Source organism: Phytophthora ramorum (assembly GCF_020800215.1).
Source record: "Phytophthora ramorum isolate Pr-102 chromosome Unknown Phyram_PR-102_s0016, whole genome shotgun sequence".
Taxonomy (NCBI): Eukaryota; Oomycota; class Peronosporomycetes; order Peronosporales; family Peronosporaceae; genus Phytophthora; species Phytophthora ramorum.
Genome location: NW_027150662.1, coordinates 711,050 through 722,773, shown reverse-complemented (window position 1 = coordinate 722,773; position 11,724 = coordinate 711,050). Strand labels below are relative to the sequence as shown.

At 55.1% G+C, this 11,724-nt stretch overlaps 4 protein-coding genes across 4 annotated transcripts; 2 read left to right on the top strand and 2 right to left on the bottom strand.

Moving 5' to 3' along the window:
- Nucleotides 1–228: 228 nt before the first annotated feature.
- On the top strand, nt 229–7,830 carry KRP23_12895 (cGMP-gated cation channel alpha-1; the record flags this gene model as incomplete). The annotated part of the gene is made up of 3 exons (XM_067883539.1): nt 229–1,245; nt 1,305–7,698; nt 7,772–7,830. 3 exons carry the CDS (start codon nt 229–231, stop codon nt 7,828–7,830), a joined length of 7,470 nt encoding a protein of 2,489 aa, XP_067738977.1.
- Nucleotides 7,831–8,107: 277 nt separating this feature from the next.
- On the bottom strand, nt 8,108–8,653 carry KRP23_12894 (uncharacterized protein; the record flags this gene model as incomplete). Its single annotated transcript, XM_067883538.1, has 1 exon — nt 8,108–8,653. One exon carries the CDS (start codon nt 8,651–8,653, stop codon nt 8,108–8,110), a length of 546 nt encoding a protein of 181 aa, XP_067738976.1.
- Nucleotides 8,654–9,251: 598 nt separating this feature from the next.
- KRP23_12893 (uncharacterized protein) lies at nt 9,252–10,394 on the bottom strand (the record flags this gene model as incomplete). The annotated part of the gene is made up of 1 exon (XM_067883537.1): nt 9,252–10,394. One exon carries the CDS (start codon nt 10,392–10,394, stop codon nt 9,252–9,254), a length of 1,143 nt encoding a protein of 380 aa, XP_067738975.1.
- A 146-nt stretch (nt 10,395–10,540) lies between these two features.
- KRP23_12892 (uncharacterized protein) lies at nt 10,541–11,719 on the top strand (the record flags this gene model as incomplete). The annotated part of the gene is made up of 6 exons (XM_067883536.1): nt 10,541–10,609; nt 10,668–10,730; nt 10,801–10,967; nt 11,035–11,113; nt 11,169–11,371; nt 11,440–11,719. 6 exons carry the CDS (start codon nt 10,541–10,543, stop codon nt 11,717–11,719), a joined length of 861 nt encoding a protein of 286 aa, XP_067738974.1.
- Nucleotides 11,720–11,724: the final 5 nt, after the last annotated feature.

Sequence of the window (11,724 nt, the reverse complement as noted above, 5' to 3'; positions counted from 1 at the left end):
ATGAACATACCACCGCCCAACCCAGCGAACTTGGTACTGTGCGTCGACGGACAATACGCGACTAATCGTTTCAAGGGTGAAGAGCGAGCCGGAGATAGTTCGGTTGGTTTCATGCCACGGGACAGATTTGGCTTCTAGTCGAGGCAACGAACCTCCGCCGGACGTTCGAGTCACTGGAATCCGCGTATTAATCCTTCACTCGCATGAGAGCGAGACACCCGCGTAACTATGAGCATGATCAGCGGATATAACGTGCGGCGCGTGGAAGGTGGCAACGTTCCTCAAAGCCAACGCCGGTCGATGGCCAGTGTGTCCGTGGGTCGACGCTCGCTGGAACAGGTCCTGGACTCGTTTTCTATGCAGAACAGGGTCAAGTCTCTTCTAGACGACGACGTCACGGACGCTTTCGACCCCAGCTCTCCAGTTATCAAAGCTTGGGAACACGTGCTGCTCGTGTGCCTTCTGTACCAAATGTTCATGGTGCCCTACTTCCTCGCCTTCCAGCCGCACGCGGTCGCGTCACTGAACACGGAATTCGCGCTGGCACTTGTGTGCGAGACCACCTTCTTGCTAGACTTTTACGTGCGGGCGCACACAGGCTACTACTCGGATGGGAACCTGGTTCGAGACAAGAAGCTGACGCGAACGAGGTATCTCCGCTCGTACCATTTTGTGACGGACTTAGTCGCGATTCTGCCGGTCCAAGCTTTCGTCATGGCAAATGACTACATGGTGGTGCGCGTATCGTTGATCAAGTTCATGCGCTGTTTGCGGCTGGGCCAGTTCATATCCAGTCTAGACGAACTGTACGCGAAGCATTTCGTGATGCTAAAGCTGCTCAAGGTGTTGATTTCCATGGTGTACATGGCGCACGTACTAGCGTGCATTCGTTATAGCTTCGGCTACAACGAGAGTCTCACGAACCACTGGCTACCACCGGTGGAGGAAAGCCACCATTCCCTACACACGCAGTATCTGGGCTCTCTCTTCTGGAGCGTTGGCATTATGACCGGGCTCTTTGAGGGAGAGATACCCCACCACATCAGCGAGTTTCTCTTTACGACGCTAGTCGCGCTGTGTGGGTTTTCCATGTTTACGACGCTAGTGGCGACGATTTTCGTGATTTCCAAGTGCGAGAGCGGCCATTCCGAGGCCGTCGAGGCGCGAATTAATCAGCTCGTGCACCTTCTCTCCTTTCACCGAGTACCAGACGACCAACAAGTCCAAGCGGTCGAGTATCTACGAGTGTGTATCTTTCTCTCTTGTTTACCCTAAAACTTCTGACACATGATTTGCTTTTCCAGCGCTACTACACCGACGCCGAGTCCAACGACCGTGAAGCTGCTAAAAGATTGTGTCGATCGATCGCAAACGATATTCAGGTCGAGCTGCTGAAGACGACGTTCACGCAAATCTCCATTTTTGAGGGGTGCAGTGACCAGTTCATCGTGGCGATGACGAGCTTGCTGGAAATGATCTCGGTTCCTGCGCAAACGCCGCTATTTGCTGCAGGAGACGAGGGCGATGCAATGTATATCGTCCACTCGGGGGTTCTTGCGGTCATCATCAAGTCGGTGACTGTGCGCGAAATCCGCAAAGGTGCTTGCTTCGGCGAGCTATCCGTCTTCTCGTCGATAAAGCGCACGGCAGCCGTCACGTCGACGACGTACTCGATCCTGTACAAATTGTCTCGGTTCCATTGCGAGCGAGTACTCGATGGCTATCCTAGTTGTGCTGCGCTCATTGAATCGCATGTGAAAACGACACTCAAGCAGATGCGCGGCGGCAGCAACTACGTCGTCAACACTGTCGTGTCCCCAAGCGCTTCGGTTAATATTAAAGCAGCAGGGCGCAGCAATTCGCTGTCGGCTGGCTTCGCAGCGGGGACGTCTGCCATAACGAGCACTCTAACGAGAGTTCTGACCATGAACGGAGAGCTCACCGGGAGATCCTCAGCGAGGCGAAGCTTGCCAGACACACTCGCACCCGTCAAGAAACGCAGTCTGGTGATCCCGGCGCAGATTGACTCGACGGATTCCCTGTATGCATCAAGCCACAGCAACTCCCGAACCCTCTCCATGAACAGACTTCCAACCAGTGCGAAAGTGCTCATGGAATCGAGGTATGGCGTGTGGCGCCTTGTGCTGCTGGGGAAATGCATCGATCACCATTCCCGAGTTCGTCTGTGGTGGCTCGTGCTGCTGCAGATCCACCTCTTCTACGTTTGGATTATGGTTCCCGTTCAAATCGTCTTCCCTCTGTGGCAGCGACCGTCGTGGAGGACGCTAGCGATGGACACAGTGTTTAACGTCGGCCTGTACGCCGACGTGGTTTTCAACTTTAGTCTGTCGTTCATGGCCGACTCCGAGAAGATCATGGACCCCATGCGGAGCGCTCGCCGGTACCTTGACAGCACATTCCTCTTTGACTTCCTGTGCGCGTTTCCCTGTCAGTACTTGTACGTGGCCAAGTATGGGTTGCTGCGGCTTCCCCGCTTGCTGCGCGTGCTGCAGTTTAAGAACCATTTGGCCGAGCTGGAGTACTTCTACCCCAGCAACAACAGACGCCAGCTCATTCTGCTGGGAATTATCCTCGTCATGATGTTTCATGCCGTCGCGTGCATCCACTTTGCCATCTCGTACGTTGAGGGCTTCAACCCGCATGAAAAGGAGGCCTGGATATCGTCCATCAACCTCTGCCTACGCAGACTCAACTCGACGCACCTGGAGAACTGCAACGGGACCATTTTCGACGAGAGAGCAGACATCAGCGAGCTCCGCCATATCACGGCTATGGAGTATTCCCGCTCGCTGTACTATGCGGTCGGAGTGCTCGCCTCCCCAGGGAAGAGCGTCGAGCCGATTAGCGACGTCCAATTAATCGCAGCACTGCTACTCATGCTCAGCGGGTTCTTCATCACGGCCATCGTGGTCGACAACGTGCAGAAACGGTTTACCGCCTCCGCTTTCGAGCAAAAGGAGTTCTTCGCCACGAGCACGCGGATCCAGCTTTTCCTGCGCCGCCAGAACGCCCCGTTAGCTATTCACCACCGGGTCAAGTCGTTCTTAGACTATTGGTGGTCTTCGCATCGAGGAGCTGTCATCGGCGAGTTACTCGCCGACCTGCCGAGGCCAGTACGTCTGGATGTGCTCCGCAGTATTTGCCTACCCGTGCTGCAAACGCTAGCGTTGCTGCAGGGTATTCGGCCAGTACGGGACAAACTCGAGGAGGTCATGGTGGAGAATGTAAAGTTCATCCTCTACGGACAAGGCGAGATCGTGTATCGCCACGGTGACTATGTGACTGGGATGTTTTTCCTCCTCGAAGGAGAGGTGTGCATCGTGGTGGCTGGGGGTGCACCGCGCGAGGTGCCTCGAGGAGGGTTCTTTGGTACAGCAGCACTCACGCAACAAGAGCGCGGTGAAGGGTACACGGAGCATGTTAGTGCGAATAGCGGCTGTATCCTGCTCTTCGTGTCACGAGACCAGCTACAGGTTATGGAGACCATCTTTCCTTCACTGAAGGTCGAACTGCTCACGCTTGAGCGACGCCTGCTCAACAACAAGTTGGCCAAGTCCGCAGTCAGCAAAGGGGTGAATCACCGAATGAGACGCCAATCCACAGTGCTCATGATCCGGAATGCCATCTTCGGATCGTTGAAACACCACCACACCGTGTACGACCCGGACTCGATGTTCATTTTGACGTGGGAGACGTGGGTCTTCCTCGTCATGACCGCGCAGTGGATGCTCGTCCTGTTTCAAGCGTGCTTCCCCTTAGAACACGGACACGAGAGCGCCGACATTCTCATGGTGGGTATGGAGTGCTCGTTCGTTGTGGACATGTACATCCGCTCGCGACTCGGATTCTACGAGTACGGCAACAAAATGATGAACTCGGCGCGGATCAAGCGCGCCTTCTTCCGGTCCGGGACGTTTGCGTTGGATATCGTGGCGCTACTTCCGCTCTACCTCGTCAACTGGAGCGTCCCGGTCCACGAGCGCTGGGATTTACTCAACGTCAACAAATTGCTGCGATTGTTCAAAGTTCCGAGACAGCTGCACGCGCTCGAGACGCGGTACCTGAAGCGTACGACGGAGCTGCGTTTGCTCAGGCTGCTGTACTACACGTTCATGCTGTCTCATGTGCTCGGGTGCGTCTGGTTCAACTTCGCGTCCAAAGTGGCTGTGCCCAATTTCACGAGCGCTTTGACGCCTGCAACCAAGGCGACTGCGTTTGGAGAGAACCACTGGCTGCCTCACGCACACTTGGAGCATGCTTCGTCCATCGTACAGTACATGGCTTCTCTGTACTGGTCGTTCGGACTCATGTCGGCTTCGAGTGAGCCGGAGTTCCCGACATCGACGGCGCAATGCGTCTTCAGCGTCGTGACGATGACCACCGGGTTCTTCCTCTTTGCCTACGTGATCGGAAACTTCACGGACATCATTGAGCTCACAACGTCCGAGACGAGGGAGTTCAATGCCAAGATGGGGGCTGTACGGCAAATGCTCAACCATTTCCAGCTCCCGGAAGCCCTGCAAGAGCGCCTCAAAACCTTTTTCCTGTTCAAACGCTTCCACACCATCACACAGGAGCACATTCTTGTGCACTGCCTGCCACCCTCGCTACTAACCGATATCCGGCTCGTTCACCTCAAGCGGATGATCGAGAAGGTGGAATTTCTGAGTGGGATGGAGGGGTCCGTCACGCGAATGCTCGTCTCTCAATTCACACAAATTCTAGTCTCGCGAGGCGAGTTCATCTGCAAAATGGGCGAGAAAAGCAGCGATATGTACTTCGTGTTCACCGGGGTGCTGGACGTACTACTCCCGCTAGGAGCTGTGAACGCAGCTGCAACTGCAAACGCAGTAAACGAAGCGAAGACGGACTCCAGTGGTCTGAAGAATGGAGCCCCCGCGAAGCTGTGGCGTCTCGGTATTCGCAGAGGTTCTAGTGACATACCTACGATCCAGAGGAGTAGCACCATCGAACAGCTCAAGAAAGTCAACGAGATTTCGGCGGGCAACTACTTCGGAGAGAATGGGCTCTTCACGAACGGGAAACGGAACGCCTACATCCAGGCGCAGACGTCCTGTATCCTCTACAAACTCTCGCGCGAGTCGTTGGAGCTCGTCTTTGATCGCTACCCCGAGTGGAAGCAGAAGGTTATGCGGATCGTGAACATTCACCGCGAGCAGTCGAGACTCGTGCAGCTTTCACGAGAGGAGCAGCGTCGCGGAACGGATGGCACAACCGGGTTGATGCTGTCCCAGGCAGACATCATGAACCAACGCGCAGAGCACATCAAGGACGAGCTTCAGCACGTGCGTTCGCAGCGTGGAGAGAGTGGAAAGATGCTGTCTATAGTGAACGCTGGCAAAGTGCTGCTCGGGTGGCTCGACCACTTCATGCTTACGCCTCTCCATACTCTCATTGAAGGCACCGAGGTGCAAAGCGCCTTTCACTTGGCGTGGCTGCGGTTGATGGTGGTTTGCATTCTGTACGTGTCCATCCTAACCCCGTACCAGCTTGCGATGGATGACTTGGATCGCACCACCGCTATGGCTGTCGTCGCCAAGGCCTTCGGACTGCTCTGCGAGCTAGCGTTCATCGTAGATGTGTGGTTCAGTTGGCATGTGCGTGAGTCTCCGGCATCCATGGAGCTGTACGAGCAGGATTTGCGAGCAACCTACAAGAAGGAGCGGATGCTGTGGGACACCGTGGCGGCCATCCCATTCTACCGCTTTCTGTCGGACTTTCACTGCCGTCCATGGTTCCGATTGCTGCGGTGCGTCAAGATTCTCAACGTGGTGAGCTACTTGGACGAGCTCAATCGCCGCAGTGTCATTTACGAGATCACGCGCTTTTGGTACATTTGTTTGCTGTACCTGCTGTTGATTTACTGGGCGGCGTGTGCGTACTTGGCGGTGGCCATGGAGGTGGGCTTTGGGACGCAGTGGGAAGCCTGGCTCCCGTCCGACGAGCTCGTGATCACGAACCCGCAAGACCCGTCGCCTTCCCAGCTCGCGCTTCGCTTTCTGCGTGGCCTCTTCTTCGCGACGACGACATTTGTCAAGAAAGCCCGCAATCTCGCGCCGGACACCGCGACGCTGTACGCGTTCCACATCGCGGTCTCGTTCGTGGGTCTCATTACCATGTCTTTCGTCCTCGGCGAGCTTGCGAGTCTCTTCATCTCCTACATCGGTCTAGAGGTGGACTTCCGCAAGAACCACATCGCCATCGAGATTTACTTAGCGCGTCTGCGGGTTAGCGACCGATTGAAAGCTCGAGCACATGCCTTTATGACGTCGCTGTGGTCTTCTCACGCCGGTGTCAACTACGAGGAAATCCTCGGAGAAATGCCGCCCCCAATTCGAGCAGCGTGCGTTCTCCACGTGTCGAAGGAGCCGGTGGACTGGTTCATCAAAAAGGTGATCGCGCCAATGTGTTGGGAAGGGCTTGATGAGCTTGACCTATTCAGACAAACACTGGTGGAGCAGCTGCACTTTGAAGGCTTCCCTTCGGACGAGTGCATCGTGGTTGAAGGCAGCATCACACGTGCCATGTATTTCGTGCTGCGAGGCCATCTCCAGCTGCACAGCCGCACGCTGCTCACGCTCACGCGTCCAATTTGTTTGCGTCGCGGGGACTTTTTCGGCGAGCGCGGCCTGCTGGGCAGTGCCATCAGCGCCTTCACTGTGAAAAGTGTGCGGGCCTGTGACCTGCTATCGTTGAGCTCGGAAGCACTGGTGGAAACCATGGATCTCCACCGGTTTTCGCACTTCGGCCTGAGGCTTTGCTTCTGCGCGTTCCAGCTCGTCAAGGCGAAGCATCTCGTCGCCAGCTCCAAAGCGGACATGGAGGTCCATTGGAGTGCGGCGCTAATGGAGATAGTAGACGACTTACGCCACCGCTACAAGAAGCACGTAGGCGATCGTGCCAGCAGGACGACGGCGCTGATGGCGGCAGCGAGAATGGCGGGGCTGCAAGGTCACGAATCGGTGACCAATCTCGAGAACGTGCGCGAGATAAGCGATGAGCGGACAGAATCTGCCCGGGGGGAACCGGAGCCTCAAAGCGTTTCGGGGGACATCAGTATGGACGAGTTGCCAACGCACGTGGACAGGATGTTCGACACACTGGCAACTGAAATGGATTGCTACATGGCGTTCTCGCCGCTACTGCAGATCATTATGCCCAGCGACCCTCTTGACTGGAACGCGAGCTTCCGCCATGCAGGCATCGTTCATACTCACAACGGAGATGATGCTGAGACTGAAGTGGGCTCAAGAAGGCTTGAAAAAGGCGCTTGGGTCAGTAAGAGGCACCTTGAAGCCGCGGCCAAGGCGAATGGTAAGGTACGCCAAGAAAATGGGTCGCATGTCGAGGACCCAAACAGTGTAGAAGAGATGGGGACAAAACTTCAGCAAAATGAGGAACATGTCGTTGAGAGTACACCAGTCGAGGCGGCACCAGGACGCGGTTTACCTCAGAGCAGCTTCGCATCAAGACTTCGGAGCGTGGATGCTGCAGCGGGTCGGCCGGTTGACAATTTGGCACCGAGTCTCGAAACCGCTGAAGCCGTCGGATTCAGCATGCAGGACGCGAACGGGAAATCGCAGAGCTCGTTGAGCTTTGAGGCCGACAGAAGCAGAAACGCTCCCCCAGTCCACGTACTGCGCAAGCCCAATCCAGGTACGACGGTCTCTTTCTTCACAAACTACTACCGTGTAGTGATGCAAGCGATGACACGTTCTTTTCTGTATAGGTGATTCAGCGAGCAAGTACACGCCGTTGGAGGAGGACGACATTGAGTCGTTGGAGTGATGTTGATGTCGATTTTCTTAGCTAGGCGAAGTCAAGTTTTGATCAATGTGAAATGTTGCGAGCATTATTCATATAGCGTTAAGTGCAAGAGTCCGAGTCAAGGACTGTATAGGTTAACGAAAACGCTAGAAGTCCTGGCTTTTGAAACAATTGCCGAGGAATCGACACTCACTAAGTCTGTAGTCATTAATTTGTCCTTGAACCAGTCAGGATTGCCCCTGCGTCGACCTGGCTGAGGATGGTCTAGGCTTCCCTTCACCGTATCGTGCTGACAGCCTTATTGAATCTGGGCAAGGAGTGCAACGAAACCGGCCACACCGAGAAAGATCAAGCCAAAATAGAGATACGCAAGCGCAGGAGGTTCTTCAAAACCTTTTTTGTTGCCCTTCGTCATGGCCGTTTGCAGCTTCTTGACGTTGGCTTCAGTGACGGGGGCCTTCTGTAAAGCTTCGACCACCTTGGGATTTTTTTGCATACTCTTGAGTGTGTTGAGAATCTTCGGCTGGCTCTTCAAAGTCTTGAGATTTTTCACGACTTCAGAATTCTTCTGTAAAGCGCCAGCATTGTTGGTGAGTCCGCCACTCTTCTGGAATAGGCTTTTGAGCTTGCTGAATCCTGGAACGTTGAGCCCTCTCTCTTCATCCTCCGAATCGATGTCTGTAGCCTCTCCACTTCTCGTTTGACTGCCTTGTAGACCGCGATGCGCGCTTAAAACGGGGCGGAACGAACCATTCTCCTTAACAGCGCTTTCAGCATTAGCGAGGCTGTTGGAGAAATCAATGAAAGCGACCAGGAGCAAAACCAAGAAAAAGCTAAGCTTCATTCTTATTTGCGAAGAAGTTGGAGATTTCCGTCTCGCTTTTTGCGAACTGAGCGCAAAGTTTATCCTAGCATTTCTAGCTGCTATGACGCGGACAAATAGTCCGCATAATCATTGCGGCAATGGCAAAATAAATTAGTGTAGCGGGATTTGAACCCTTTCCTCTAAGCAATAACGTATTTTTAATTGTGCCAAGAACTATCAGTACGTCGATCCTGAAAAATATTAATACAAGTGAAATTTATGGGTATGTCATGCGCATTGCGGTAAACTTAATGAGTATATGAAATGCCGAGAGCTAAAAAAAATAGTTAAAGTAAGTTTTAGAAGGAAGCGGGCTTTGTGCAGACGAGGGCAGAGGAGGAAGTAGAGTGCAATTAGTGTCTTGCTGTTCCAGAAGAGTTCCAGCTCACGTATTGACAGGGTTCGCGTGTGTGTTTTTATGTTGTTTCCAGGCGTCCCCACACTGCAAACTCGTGCACCTCCTAGAGGAGGAGGAAATCTCGTGAGCGTTGATTGCCATCCGCGCACTGGGGCTGCCCAATGTAACGTGGACAATTTTGGTTAAATATTAAGTACAAACAGCACGATACTTGGTTGACTATCCATAGAGCGCGAAAAGCGGCGCCGCAGCATTGCTCTCCCATCGCAGGAGCGCCATGGCGATCTGGTACTTCCAGATCGTGGCGTGCTGGGCACTCCTGCTATTGAGCAGGTTGCCGCCAAACGTCACGTCGCAGCCCATCACTGGCGGTCGCGGGGGGCCCACCACACCCGGTGCAGGTTCCTCCACTGGCGGGTCCGTGATCATGAGCCAGTAGAACATGTCCATCCACTGGACGTTGGGGTCGTCGTCGTCCTCGACACAAACGGCGGGGTTGTGGGACCGGAAGCAAATGAGGTATCCATTGGGCAGTCGGATCCGGAAGAGCAGGAAAATGGTGCGGAAGACGGGCGCGGAGCTGCCTTCCTGCAGGTCTCTGCGTATGAGCAGCGTATTGTCATTGATCTTCTGCAGGATTTCGAGCTTCTGCACGGACGCGTAGATGCCGTGGTATAGTCCGAAGTCGCAGTACATCTCCCAGCTCTTGTGCACGAGCTCATCGGCTCCAATAGTTTCAATCCGCTTTGTAAAATTGAACTGCACACGTCCATCACTCGTGATGCGTTGGTGCTGCGTCCAGCCCATGGTTTTCTCCTGTTCGGCAGCCTGCACCTGTCCCATCGTCTCGAAGAAGGACGTGGCTTGTGCGTGGGCGTCCACCATAATATCCCTGGCCTGATCTGCACTAAGTTCCTGAAAGTGGACGGTGCCGATGGACGTGCGTGTCCCCAAGAGTCTGGGGATGTGGAAGTCCTGCTGCAGCCTCTGTAGCTGCTCGTGGAGTGCGTCGGACACCAGCAACTGGTCGCGCAGCTCCGCACTCTGAGCGCGCAGGCCGCGCACCTCATAGATCGAGTGCGCGAATCGCTTGAGCAGGACGTCGCGCGGCCGCCGCTCGTCGAATTGCGTCCAGTTGTGCGCGCGCCGGTACGCGGCCAGCAGCGCTCCAAGCTCCTTTTCCAGCTCCTCGTGCACGCAGCGCAGCCCTTTGCGCTCGTTCTTCTTGCGCACGCGCGATTGGCGCACGGTCTCGCAGTGCTTGAGGCGGCGCAGCTCCGCCTGGGCTAGACGAGGCGCGGCCGCGGGCGGCGCGTTCAGCTGCACGAGGCGCCGCTCCACGTCGCTCAGCGTCGGAAGCATCGAAAAATTGACTTGACGTTTGTATGAAATGGATGGTGTGGAATACGTCAATGTTGAGTGGTACGAGACTGAGGTTGGTGGAGGCAGAGGTGAGGATGGTGGCGAGAGTGACTTCAAGGTGTGAAACGACACTTGTAGCCATTTCGATGCCAACCGCGATTGACAGCAGCATCTACGAGAAGCAGCTGGCCTGGAAGCTGCACGGCCAGCGCAAGGTACGCGCTGATGCAGTGCCAAGTGGCTATATTGATATATCTGATTGAGTTGCTGTAGCTGGCCAGCAAGTCGCAGGAGCTACGAGCGCAACAGGAGCACGAGTGCACCTTCTCCCCCAAAGTACTTGGGAGCCAGATGTCGGTGGCTGGTGAGGATCTGGTGGTTGACGGTGTTTGCCTGCTGTTGCCAGACGAACCGGTCGCGTGCGGTGGAGTATGAGGAGGAGGAACGGGAACACTCGGCCGCCGAGACGGAGGCGGCGCTGCTGCACCCGACCGAGTCGCAGGAAAGCTCCATCCAGCTGTACTTGGCTCGGCAGGAGAAAGCTCGAGAACAAGTGCTCGAAGCTCAGCAGAAGTGGGTAGGCTCTTAAGTTGATACGGTGTTGGTGCAGCCAGGGGTTAATGGTGGATGATTGACGCAGGCTGGGCGGCGTGCAGCAGATGAAGGACTTTAACAAGGTCACGACGTTCGAGCCCTTTGCTCTCAGCACAACCAACTGGGTGCGTCAGGAGGGAGTTATCTGCTGCTTTATAGTATTGATGGGGTTTGCTGCAGAAATCGCGTCAAAGCACGATCGAATCGCCAATACGCGAGCACATTACAGTGGACGATGATCAGCACTTGAAGCAGAATACCACGGCAAAATACAAGTCCAAGGCCCTGACGCCCACGCCACGAGGCTCCAGTAAGTCACCCCGATGTTTACACGCGAGTTGTAATGCTGGCACGACGCCCAAGGAGGAAGAAGCGTGGGGAAGGTGCGTTTTCATCAGGTTGTGCTTTCGAGTGGCCAAAATCTGTTAACAACACTGTCGTGGCTTTGCAGTGAGCGAGCGACGTTGGTCTCGATCATCGACGCTCAGCGACGAGAGCTGGCCCTTCGAGAGCACGCCCAGCAAGAAGCCGTGCGAGTGGCGGAGCGGTTCGCAGCGGCGACTCAGGCTTTCGAGGAACGGCTAGTGGCTGTGGAGCAGTCTGCAGCCAAGGAGCTAACGGAGGTAAAACGCCTGCTTGCCAGTCAAGCTGCCGCCACCGACCTCATTCTCACGTCACTGGGCATCACACGGCGACCAGGGTCTAGCAGTGGCAGCTCACGCTACGACTGAGCTGT